This window comes from Schistocerca cancellata, chromosome 8, assembly GCF_023864275.1.
Source record: "Schistocerca cancellata isolate TAMUIC-IGC-003103 chromosome 8, iqSchCanc2.1, whole genome shotgun sequence".
NCBI lineage: Eukaryota > Metazoa > Arthropoda > Insecta > Orthoptera > Acrididae > Schistocerca > Schistocerca cancellata.
In genome coordinates this window covers 403,912,854-403,926,280 of record NC_064633.1, presented here as the reverse complement: position 1 = coordinate 403,926,280, position 13,427 = coordinate 403,912,854, and the positions used below count along the sequence as shown (strand labels likewise).

The 13,427-nt window shown below is 44.1% G+C and overlaps 1 protein-coding gene across 1 annotated transcript in view; it reads right to left on the bottom strand.

Moving 5' to 3' along the window:
* Nucleotides 1-13,427, bottom strand: part of LOC126094973 (neuropeptides capa receptor-like) — a 1,057,957-nt gene that overhangs the window by 64,924 nt on the left and 979,606 nt on the right. The window contains exon 6 of the mRNA XM_049909628.1: nucleotides 8,389-8,671. Coding sequence (XP_049765585.1) covers nucleotides 8,389-8,671 — 283 coding nt within the window. The remainder of the gene's footprint in view (nucleotides 1-8,388; nucleotides 8,672-13,427) is intronic.

The window sequence follows — 13,427 nt, the reverse complement described above, 5'->3', positions numbered from 1 at the left end:
GCAAAATAATATGAACCTCACGAACAGGTGTAGGCTCACAAAATAAATGAAATAGGACGTTTGGAGCATCGCTCCGAACGGGTTAAAAAACTTTGGCACTAGGAAACTGCAGCCAGAGCAGTCGCGCGGGTCCGGGCTGAAGCGCCTAGAACCACTCGGCCACAGCGGCCTACATGAAGCACTTCAATAACTGTAAACAGATATAATTATGAATTGAAAACTGAACCTAACTTCGAAGAACCTTCTTTTCTTAAATGACCTCTCTGTACGAGAAAACCTAAAATTCGCTAAAAGGCTATTATTTCGAAATAAATGAGTGCTATAACCTTTCCATATCTCAGGAATTGTCATTTTTTGAATGATTCTTATGGCGTCAAGAAGTCTGGTGACCAGCTATTCAGATAGTAACACCAATGAGTCGTAAATGCAAAAAATCTTTAAACATAGTACAAAAATGTCCCAAGCTATGGCGCTGGACGATTACGAATATCTCAGGGACTGCCGCGATGAATCGTGCTGCATTCATCCCATTACTCAAATTTTACAACTTCCTGGCAGATCATAACTGTGTGGCTGACCTGGGCACTAACTCAGGACCTTCGCTTTTCGCCGCGATGAATCGTGCTGCATTCATCCCATTACTCAAATTTTACAGCTTCCTGGCAGAACATAACTGTGTGGCTGACCTGGGCTCTAACTCAGGACCTTCGCTTTTCGCAGGCAAGTGCTCTTCCAACTGTACTACCCGAGTACAACTCGCGACCCAACCTCATAGATTTACTTCCGCCAGTAAATCATCTCATCCCTCACCCGCCCGGCACACAGTTTTAATCCGCCAGGAAGTTTCGTATCAGCGCACGATCCACTGCATAGAAATAATTCATTCTACTGGAATGTTGTGTATGGCCTAATTCAGTGCCGCGGAGTATCATTCTGGTAGTATCGCATCCTTCGGCCTATATTGGCAAAAGTGTCTTTTAGTAGTAGGGTCTGTTCAGTAATCAGTAATGGTAAATAGTTTTGACAATCATGTTTTCAGCATGTTTCCAGTACAGTGATCTGCCGAAAATATTTAATGGTCTCTGAGTTCTTGGAAGTCCTTAGGTATTCTCATACGCTAACTGCTGACTGTTGTGTACGTTAAGTACTCATTTCATTGGAAAAACAACGTCATCTGCAGATGAAAGGACGTCAGATAATACCGCACTGTTGCAAACCTGGCGCAGCGTTGACGAGTTTGCTCACTGTAGGTAAACCAGTCCCAAAACAAAAGCGGTCTGTGCTTTCTAGAGATGCAAGTAATGTTAGTTTAGGCTGTTCCAAGCAAGCTGGTAAGTGCCATATACTCCACACGCTAGCATCTGGCGCTATATGACTCTTATTTTCTGGAGGCTGAAGTAATGTGTCAACAAATTTCAGTTCTTAATTACCTGTATCTTTCTACGCTGAACTTTTTTTTTTTTTTTTTTTTTTTTTTTTTTTTTTTTTTTTTTTTTCACGGAAAGTAGGTTCCCTTTGCAGAGCCACTAAACGTGGCAGCAAACGTATTAGCTGTTGTTGTTCGTTTGGTTGTCGGCCATCCTCTGTTTCGTGTACAGGCAGACGAAGTGAAGGGTATACCTTGCCAAAATGTCACTCTGCTATAAGCTCGCATAGTCAGGAAATTTTGTATCCGTTTTAATTTACACTCCATATCTTTGTACAATAATTAATGAATAATGAACTTGCATTATTCAGACAAAGAAATCACGTTTCTAAGGCCAGTGCAGGCAACGAAAGTTGAATTGAGCTAGATCTACGTACGTCTTACCGCTTAAGCTGAAGAATGCAAACTTCTGTTTAGATTAGATTAAATTAAGTAGTTAAGTGATTTTGGACATTTACCAACTAGTCGTAACATTATACTGCGGCATCGGCTGCTATCCGGGTGGCCGCACTTTCAAATACGCACACCGCCATTGGCACAGTCGTGTTTCCTACAGCCGCCATGGCGGCGCGAGAGCGCTGCCACGAACGGTTACGCCGCTGCCAACGAGATGCAAGTATCCTCTCTGTGTAGATCCCAGTGGCGGGTGCACTAAGTTAGAACATTCATGCACTAAGCCCACTCTGTTTGTTTGGCAACGGAATAACATTTACAGACTTTCATATTGGCCAGGCCTCCACATCTTCTGAGTAGACATTGTACTGAAGAGTGACTATTTCATAAATCTTTTGTATCTGTAGATATTTCTACATTCAAATGTACAATTAGCAACTGACGGTGCACATTCAGTAACAAATCTATGGGTTACTTTCAGTTATTGGTATTAGATGTAGAGAAATTAATATCTGCAATCGTTGCTCATTAAAGGCATCTGGTCCTCGCTCCTGCATCCACTAAAGAACCACACAGCGTGCATAGGAAGTCACAACTTATACTCAGTTCCGTTATGAGATTTTCTGGGCAAAGCTTTATTATTAAATCATCTATAACAGCACAGTAGTCCCATCAGCCTATTATTTATGATCCAATGGCTCTGAATCGTATCATTCTAATAATTTATACCTAATGATTACAACAGGTCTCATGGCTTCGCATCAGGTCTCATGGCAGCCCTAAGGGCTGTATCGTAAGAAACTGATTTCGTTTTCGGGAAGACGTCTGTTGGAATCGCCGTCTGGTCACCTAAATTTTTGTTTTCTGCATTTTCCATAAATAGTTTAAGGTGTTCGGCAGGATGATTCCATTACGAAGAGCATTCACGACTTCCTACCTCAATCTGTATTTGGGCATCACTATGATTACCAATCCATCCCCAGAACGTTAGACTCTTTCGCCATCTTCATTCTGAAACTTAAGAAATGAAGTCATCCAGTTCTCATATACGAATGCCTTCTTCCTTCGACAAAAATTTCTTGTTATCTTGCTACTGGGAAATGATGCATCACATAGACACACGTGTTCCTTTCCAAACACAACAATCACAACTCATTTTTGATTCAAAAGTTTGTGTATCTATTTTTTAGACTGCCGTAGTGAATTAAAATATTGCTATTTCAGTGTTAATCGTTCTTTCTACCTCCAAAAGTGTTCAAATGCGTGCTAATTTCTAAGGGACTAAACTTTTGAGGCCTTCGGTCCATATACTTACACACTAGATAAACTAACTTAAACTAACTTATGCTAAGAACAGCACACATACCCATGCCACAGGGAGGATTCGAACCTACGGTCGGAGGGGCCGCGCAGTCCGTGACACGGCGCCTCAAAGCACGCGGCCATTCCGCGCGACTGTACCGCTTTTTTTGTTTTCATTTGTTCTGCTATCAGGATCTTTCGTATGGTTTTGTAATCATTTCCCACTACTTGCAATTATGAGTGAGCTGATATTTCACCTTATTTTTTGCGATATATTCCATCTTTCTTCAGTTAACTAAAGAACATAATATTACTCAATAAGTCACCTATGCAGCACAGTCTATTCATAACGTCCTTATCTTCTGATGGCCTCAGGAGAGCCAGTCATGACAAAACTCTACCATCTGGTGAGCACGATGTATGAGTCAGGCGAAATACCCTCAGACTTTAAGAAGAATATAATAATTCCAATCCCAAAGAAAGCAGGTGTTGACAGATGTGAAAGTTACCGAACTATCAGTTTAATAAGTCACAGCTGCAAAATACTAACGCGAATTCTTTACAGACGAATGGAAAAACTGGTAGAAGCCGACCTCGGGGAAGATCAGTTTGGATTCCGTAGAAATGTTGGAACACGTGAGGCAATACTGACCTTACGACTTATCTTGGAAGAAAGATTAAGAAAAGGCAAACCTACGTTTCTAGCATTTGTAGACTTAGAGAAAGCTTTTGACAATGTTGACTGGAATACTCTCTTTCAAATTCTGAAGGTGGCAGGGGTAAAATACAGGGAGCGAAAGGCTATTTACAATTTGTACAGAAACCAGATGGCAGTTATAAGAGTCGAGGGGCATGAAAGGGAAGCAGTGATTGGGAAAGGAGTGAGACAGGGTTGTAGCCTCTCCCCGATGTTATTCAATCTGTATATTGAGCAAGCAGTAAAGGAAAGAAAAGAAAAATTCGGAGTAGGTATTAAAATTCATGGAGAAGAAGTAAAAACTTTGAGGTTCGCCGATGACATTGTAATTCTGTCAGATACAGCAAAGGACTTGGAAGAGCAGTTGAACGGAATGGACAGTGTCTTGAAAGGAGGATATAAGATGAACATCAACAAAAGCAAAACGAGGATAATGGAATGTAGTCAAATTAAGTCGGGTGATGCTGAGGGAATTAGATTAGGAAATGAGACACTTAAAGTAGTAAAGGAGTTTTGCTATTTAGGGAGTAAAATAACCGATGATGGTCGAAGTAGAGAGGATATAAAATGTAGACTGGCAATGGCAAGGAAAGCGTTTCTCAAGAAGAGAAATTTGTTAACATCGAATATAGATTTGGGTGTCAGGAAGTCGTTTCTGAAAGTATTTGTATGGAGTGTAGCCATGTATGGAAGTGAGACATGGACGATAACTAGTTTGGACAAGAAGAGAATAGAAGCTTTCGAAATGTGGTGCTACAGAAGAATGCTGAAGATAAGGTGGGTAGATCACGTAACTAATGAGGAGGTATTGAATAGGATTGGGGAGAAGAGAAGTTTGTGGCACAACTTGACTAGAAGAAGGGATCGGTTGGTAGGACATGTTCTGAGGCATCGAGGGATCACAAATTTAGCATTGGAGGGCAGCGTGGAGGGTAAAAATCGTAGAGGGAGACCAAGAGATCAATACACTAAGCAGATTCAGAAGGATGTAGGTTGCAGTAGGTACTGGGAGATGAAGCAGCTTGCACAGGATAGAGTAGCATGGAGAGCTGCATCAAACCAGTCTCAGGACTGAAGACTACAACAACAACATATCTTCTTTTATCCACCTGCAATGCTTCCGAAATAATAGATTTACTAAACATAAAGACCGAAGAAACTGAATTAGATTCAACGTAGCTTGTGGCAAAATCTTCCCTGTAGGAGTCGAAACCACACGAACAAAATCAGGAGTGAATGAAGCTGCCGATGCCATCCTCCTACTTTGATTCACGACGCACTACTACTGTGGTACATAGATTACTTATCGAAATATGGCAAGTGTAGTATAACTGAATTATAAACGTATACAGGGTGTGAGAAAAAGGTAAGGCCAAACTTTCAGGAAACATTCCTCACACAAAAATAAAGAAAAGATGTTATGGACATGTGTCCGGAAACGCTTAATTTCCATGTTAGAGCTCATTTTGGTTTTGTCACTATGTGCTGTACTTCCTCGATTTACCGCCTGTTGGCCCAATTGAAGGAAGGTAATGTTGACTTCGGTGCTTGTGTTGACATGCGATTGCTCTACAGTACTAGCATCAAGCACATCAGTACGTAGCATCAACAGGTTAGTGTTCATCACGAACGTGGTTTTGTAGTCAGTGCAATGTTTACAAATGCGAAGTTGGCAGATGCCCATTTGATGTATGGATTAGCACGGGGCAATAGCCGTGGCGCGGTAAGTTTGAATCGAGACAGATTTCCAGAACGAAGGTGTCCCGACAGCGGCGTCTTAGGGAGCACGGAACATTCCAGCCTCTTACTCGCGACTGGGGAAGACCTAGAACGACGAGGACACCTGCAATGGACAAGGCAATTCTTCGTGCAGTTGACGATAACCCTAATGTTAGCGTCACAGAAGTTGCTGCTGTACATGGTAACATCGACCACGTCACTGTATGGAGAGTGCTACGGGTGAACCAGTTGTTTCCGTACTATGTACAGCGTGTGCAGGCACTATCAGCAGCTGATTGGCCTCCACGGGTACACTTCTGCGAATGGTTCATCCAACAATGTGTCAATCCTCATTTCAGTGCAAATGTGCTCTTTACGGATGAGGCTTCATTCCATCGTGATCAAATTGTAAATTTTCACAATCGACATGTGTGGGCAGACGAGAATCCGCACGCAATTGTGCAATCACGTCATCGACACAGATTTTCTGTGAACGTTTGGGCAGGCAATGTCGGTGATGTCTTGATTGGGCCCCACGTTCTTCCACCTACGCTCAATGGAGCACGTTATCATGATTTCATACGGGATACTCTGCCTGTGCTGCTAGAACATGTGCCTTTACAAGTACGACACAACATGTGGTTCATGCACGATGGAGTCCCTGCACATTTCAGTCGAAGTGTTCGGACGCTTCTAAACAACAGATTCGGTGACCGATGGATTGATAGAGGCGGACCATTCCATGACCTCCACGCTCTCCTGACCTCAATCCTCTTGACTTTCATTTATGGGGGCATTTGAAAGCTCTTGTCTACGCTACCCCGGTACCAACTGTAGAGACTCTTCGTGTTCGTATTGTGGACGGCAGTGATACAATACGCCATTCTCCAGGACTGCATCAGCGCATCAGGGATTCCATGCGACGGAGGGTGGATGCATGTATCCTCACTAACGGAGGACAATTTGAACTTTTCCTGTAACAAAGTGTTTGAAGTCACGCTGGTACGTTCTGTTGCTGTGTGTTTCCATTCTATGATTAATATGATTTGAAGAGAAGTAATAAAATGAGCTTTAACATGGAAAGTAAGCGTTTCCGGACACATGTCCACATAACATAATTTCTTTCTTTGTGTGTGAGGAATGTTTCCTGAAAGTTTGGCCGTACGTTTTTGTAACACCCTGTATATGAAGAAGGTGCGGCTGTCAACCGACCGCCGTGTCATCCTCAGTCATTCATCAGCGGACGTGTTTTGGAGGGGTACGGAGTCAGCACATCGCACTCCCGGCCGACGTCGAAGTTTCTACCTTGGAGCCGCTACCGCTCGTTAAGGAAGCAGCTCATCTGGCATCACGAGGCTGAGTGTGCCGAGGTCCAGCCCTCCTACCTACGAAAAGTCCCAGGCAGTACTGGAAATCAAATTCGCCCCCCCCCCCCCCCCATACGGCCTCGTACAACTAGCAGTAGAGATGACAGGCATCTTTTCCGAATTGCTGTAACGGATCATGCTCCCACGTCTCAATCGCTGAGTCAACAGATGGGGACGTTTACCAGACAACAACCAACTGCACGAACAGTTCGACGACGTTTGCAGCAGCATGTACTATCAGCTCGGAGACTATGGCTGCGGTTACCCTTAACGCTGCATCACAGACATGAGTGCCTGCCATGGTGTACTCAGCGACGAACCTGGGTGCACGAATGGCAACCGTAATTTTTTCGGATGAATCCAGGTTTTGTTTACAGCATCACGATGGTCGCATCCGTGTTTGGCGACATCGCGGTGAACGCACATTGGAAGCGTGTATTCGTCATCGCCATACTGGTGTATCACCCGGCATGATGGTACGGGTAGCCATTGGTTACACGCCTCAGTCACCTCTTGTTCGCTTTGATGGCACTTTGAACAGTGGACGTTACATTTCAGATGTGTTACGACCCGTGGCTCTACCCTTCATGCTATCCCTGCGAAACCCTTCATTTCAGCAGGATAATGCACGACCGCATGTTGGAGGTCCTGTAAGGGCCCTTCTGGATACAGAAAATGTTCGACTGCGGACTTGGCCTGCATATTCTCCAGATCTCTCCTCAATTGAAAACGTATGGTCAATAGTGGCCGAGCAACTGGCTCGTCACAACACGCCAGTCACTACTCTTGATGAACTGTGGTATCGTGTTGAAGCTGCATGGGCAGCTGTACCTGTACACGCCATCTAAGCTCTGTTTGACTCAATGCCCAGGCATATCAAGACCGTTATTACGGCCAGATGTGGTTGTTCTGGGTACGGATTTCTCAGGATCTATGCACCCAAATTGCGTGAAAATGTAATCACATGTCAGTTCTAGTATAATATATTTTTCCAATGAATACCCGTTTATCAATTGCATTTCTTCTTGTTGTAGCAATTTTAATGGCCAGTAGTGCATATTCATAGAATTTCTATTTTAATAACGAACTATGCCTTAAATTTTTCAGCTGACAATGTCACCACCATCTTTTAATGTAACCTGCATCTCGGGCTGTGCTAAAGATCATTATATCATCACATCAGTACATCATCACCAGTTTCACAACGCAAAGTAAAGTATTGAAAATACTCAGTGTTTTCCGATTATTTATTTGTACCCGTATTCCAGCACATACCACAATACCAGTACGTCACGAGCCTCTGCAAAAGTCCCGAATGGGTGCGCTCAGCCTGCCCGAAAATTAAGCCTAAGGTTACTGGTTGGACAATAACACAAAGTGTTTCTCAAAGATAAAATTATAACATTTAAAAGAGTGCTTTGAAAGATTCTACGTGTCTTCCTGTTCTCAGAGAACTGAAAACCGACAGATGTGCTCGTGCTTACCCGACCACCGTGTTCTCGCGGAAGCTGGACTGTTCGCCTCGCCCACCTGGACGGGATTTCTGGCGCCCGCACAGAGTCTGCAGAAAGGCGTTGCGGTACTTGGCGGACATGACGTTGTACAGGATAGGGTTGATGGTGGCCGAGAAGTAGTAGAAGCAGCCCGTCACGTAGTACATCACCTCGTTGATCTCCTCGAAGTTGGGTGCATCTCGCCCGTAGATGTACATCAGCCGCTGCATGTGGAAGGGCGCCCAGCTGATGAAGAACGCCAGCACCACCGCCGCTGCGAGAGAAAAGTAGTCACTTGTGAACATGGCGAGAGCAGACAGCAGTTGAGCGCGTAATTCAAGTGCAAAACTCCAGTTTCAATACATGAACATTTCAAGGACTATTAGGTGTCAGTGTACCTTAGAGGACGAGGTCGTTTCCGACACAACAGAAGCTTCGATTTGGAGAGGGATGAAGAAGGTTATTGAGCCGTGGTGAGCTGGCGACAGTGTTGTTTTGTTTATGTTTCGTTGAGATCGATGGTGGTTGAGCTAAGCTACCTTTGCTTTTCGCGTGTCTTATCTTCCGGGTTGCCGGGCGAAGCGAGTTGGTTGTTAGCCTTCGACGGGTAACCCTCGAGATTTCGTGACATTCGCTGGGAGACGAGTGTCAACGGCTGCCGAACGAGCGTGATGACAGTTGTAGGTTGTGGTGTGAAGTTCGTCGCGCGTTTTGATGACATGGGCAGCTTGGAGAACGATATTTGAAGTGCAGCGGTAAAGCAGTGGAATCCGCTCCTTCGTATTGTGTACGTGATATGAGTAAGTGGTCGTAATTGTGTTTTGTTGACCGACGCACTCAGAGGCATTTAAATTTTATTATTATGGTGAGACTTTCATAGTCGAACTTTAAGATGGTGTGGAATTCAGTTGTCCTAGTTAAATGGTGGCCGTTATTTGAAAGCTTCCTGTGTAGTTTTACTAGTGCTGTGTGTTTCTTGTAACCACATGATTTTATGTTGGCATATTCAAAGCCTGCATTTGTCCATTTGTAAAATGCTTAAGGTCAAAGTTGTGAATTTGTCAGTAGTGTAACGTGTTTCTTCAGACGCTTACCCATATATCGAGTCAAAGGTTCTGCCGAGTGTTTCTATATTTCAGAGTTATTGGAATGTCTTTGTGAATCGTGCAAAAACCTTTGATTGTGCCTGGGCCTTGGCGGGGAGTAAAATGTCATCCGAGGTCTAGGCCTAGCAGTGTTTAATAACCTGGCCACTACCGGGAGTTGTTCACATACCGCCTTCCAAAGTTTAGTGTTTATCTTCCTTCCGTCAAGGCGGGTTAAGCTGGTGGATATATAAATATACACTCCTGGAAATGGAAAAAAGAACACATTGACACCGGTGTGTCAGACCCACCATACTTGCTCCGGACACTGCGAGAGGGCTGTACAAGCAATGATCACACGCACGGCACAGCGGACACACCAGGAACCGCGGTGTTGGCCGTCGAATGGCGCTAGCTGCGCAGCACTTGTGCACCGCCGCCGTCAGTGTCAGCCAGTTTGCCGTGGCATACGGAGCTCCATCGCAGTCTTTAACACTGGTAGCATGCCGCGACAGCGTGGACGTGAACCGTATATGCAGTTGACGGACTCTGAGCGAGGGCGTATAGTGGGCATGCGGGAGGCCGGGTGGACGTACCGCCGAATTGCTCAACACGTGGGGCGTGAGGTCTCAACAGTACATCGATGTTGTCGCCAGTGGTCGGCGGAAGGTGCACGTGCCCGTCGACCTGGGACCGGACCGCAGCGACGCACGGATGCACGCCAAGACCGTAGGATCCTACGCAGTGCAGTAGGGGACCGCACCGCCACTTCCCAGCAAATTAGGGACACTGTTGCTCCTGGGGTATCGGCGAGGACCATTCGCAACCGTCTCCATGAAGCTGGGCTACGGTCCCGTACACCGTTAGGCCGTCTTCCGCTCACGCCCCAACATCGTGCAGCCCACCTCCAGCGGTGTCGCGACAGGCGTGAATGGAGGGACGAATGGAGACGTGTCGTCTTCAGCGATGAGAGTCGCTTCTGCCTTGGTGCCAATTATGGTCGTATGCGTGTTTGGCGCCGTGCAGGTGAGCGCCACAATCAGGACTGCATACGACCGAGGCACACAGGGCCAACACCCGGCATCATAGTGTGGGGAGCGATCTCCTACACTGGCCGTACACCACTGGTGATCGTCGAGGGGACACTGAATAGTGCACGGTACATCCAAACCGTCATCGAACCCATCGTTCTACCATTCCTAGACCGGCAAGGGAACTTGCTGTTCCAACAGGACAATGCACGTCCGCCTGTATCCCGTGCCACCCAACGTGCTCTAGAAGGTGTAAGTCAACTACCCTGGCCAGCAAGATCTCCGGATCTGTCCCCCATTGAGCATGTTTGGGTCTGGATGAAGCGTCGTCTCACGCGGTCTGCTCGTCCAGCACGAACGCTGGTCCAACTGAGGCGCCAGGTGGAAATGGCATGCCAAGCCGTTCCACAGGACTACATCCAGCATCTCTACGATCGTCTCCATGGGAGAATAGCAGCCTGCATTGCTGCGAAAGGTGGATATACACTGTACTAGTGCCGATATTGTGCATGCTCTGTTGCCTGTGTCTATGTGCCTGTGGTTCTGTCAGTGTGATCATGTGATGTATCTGACCCCAGGAATGTGTCAATAAAGTTTCCCCTTCCTGGGACAATGAATTCACGGTGTTCTTATTTCAATTTCCAGGAGTGTATATTGTATGTAACCAGTCCTTAGACGAACCTGTTTCGTTCAATATTAGCGACTGGCAACTGGCTAAACATTAAATTGTATAGCATCTGCTGAGTTCCTTGCGCAGCTCTTTCTAGTAGTCTTTTATTAACACGGCTGAGCACCTGAACACTCATTTTTAAAGATCAATTTTTCTGCTATTTTTATGTAAGTGGTTTTATCATGTTATGTAATTGATCATTATATGTATTTTGAGGGAAATCCTAATTTCTGAAGTTTGTCTGTAATTCTGTTTTCTTAATAAGGAAAAATAAGTTTGTAGTTGACCTTTAGCAAGTGCTTTTTTAACGGATTAAAATAGTAATTTTATAATGGTATTTTAATGAAGAGTGTTTTAAGTGTGGCCATCTTGATGTAATAACCGGTTTTAAGGAGTTTGGTGAAGTCGCTATGTTTAATGTTTCTTTAAATGCCTGGAACATTAAGGAACTGTTTATTTGAGTACTGTGTACGTTGGGTTTCTCGCTGTATTTGCAAAACATTATCTAGTGGCTCGTCCACAATTTGTAACTGTCAGATTCCTTCAAAGGCGTAATGTCAATAAACTGTATTAATAATAAATTGTGGCTGCCAACCATGATTCCATCCCACTTCCTCTTTTATGGCATCTACGACATAGTGGGTAGGTGTGGTACGAATAAAGGAATCGCGTACCACATATAATCGGCTATTATCTTTCCAAAGAAATTCTGCTAGCAGCTGTCTTATGCTTGGTAACACTTTGAATTTCAGTAGATTATGTCAGACACCACCGTTTCATTAACTTTTTTGTGGTGCCAGTGTCTTTCGCATGAAACCATCGATGCTATTACAAGACAAAGGCTTCTAGTGATACAGTGAAATACTTATATGAATGTAGTGCATTTTGGAAGCAACTCATAGCTTCAGAGCAAGATTTATAATTGATTTTACTAGAATATTAAATGAGATTTTTGCGTTGGCCATGTTTAGGAGATCAATGCCATTGAAAGTAAGTAGATCTAAGTTATTGTAACTTAAATATGAGTTTATACTATTGATTTTATAAGTAAATCGAAACGAGACAACAGGGACAGTACGCAGTTTTCATAAATAATTCCTTAAATACTGATTAAATACTTTATGACTTCCTGGATGTTTAAAAATGTGAGACTTTATCTACTTAAAATGAGAATTTTCCTTCGAATATACCACATTGAATGATGGGTGAATATAGGTCCCAGTGATTCCAAAGTGAATAGCATCCTTAGAAGAACTGATTATTTACCTTTTACCAGTTTTATTTCATGTTATAATGATAAATATTAATTATGTGATTAATTTTTAAATCACATTTTTTCTCATATTGTTGGGATTCAAGTGGTAACGAAAACAAGTAATTTAAATCTGACTGGACAGACGGTGATTCGAACTGCCATCGTTAGGAGTAGTTCAAACATACGAGGAGACAGTAGCTGGAAACCATTATTATTCAGTAATGAAGTAAAAGGCAGAAGGAATCGTGAATGCATCTGTGATCTCGGGTTCCCGGCAGGGTAGCACACTGTGTTCGGTCAGAGGGTTAGCTGCCCTCTGTTATACAAAAACTGAGTGAATGGATCGACAATGAACTTCAACGGGTGTCTTGGAACGTCCACCCGGAACAAATGCAACGAATAATAAGAAACAAAATAATGTAAAAAATGTAGGTATTTCTCTGATTAGTAATTAAAATGTCCTCGGTCCCTTGTTCGAAACCCGCCCTTGCTTATATTATGATTAATAATCACCTTTCGTGGCTGAAGACTTCCGGCATAAGAAGTCACCCTAATTCTGCCAACTGCTTTGTCAAACAGGGCGGAAGAGAGGACAGAGTTCAGGTAATTCTCTTGACCTTGGGATGGGAAACTGCACCTAAAGGCGGAAGAATAGACAATGATAAACAACCTGGAGATGCGAAGAAACCGTGGGTAACAGGAGAAATATTCCAGTTGATCGATGAAATAAATAACAAGTTCGGGGAAGCTAAGATGAAATGACCGCAAGAAAAATGTGATGAAATCGAAAAAGAAACGACTGTCGGCAGGACTGACTCAGCAAACAGGAAAGAGAAAACCACCTTCCGCGCCATTAAAAGCAAGTGTGGTAAGATTAAGAGTGAAACGGGAACTTCACTGGTAAATGCAGAGGAGAGAGCGGATAAGTGGAAAGAGTACAGTGAAGGCCTCTATGAGGGGGAAGATTTGTCTGATGCGATAGAAGAGGA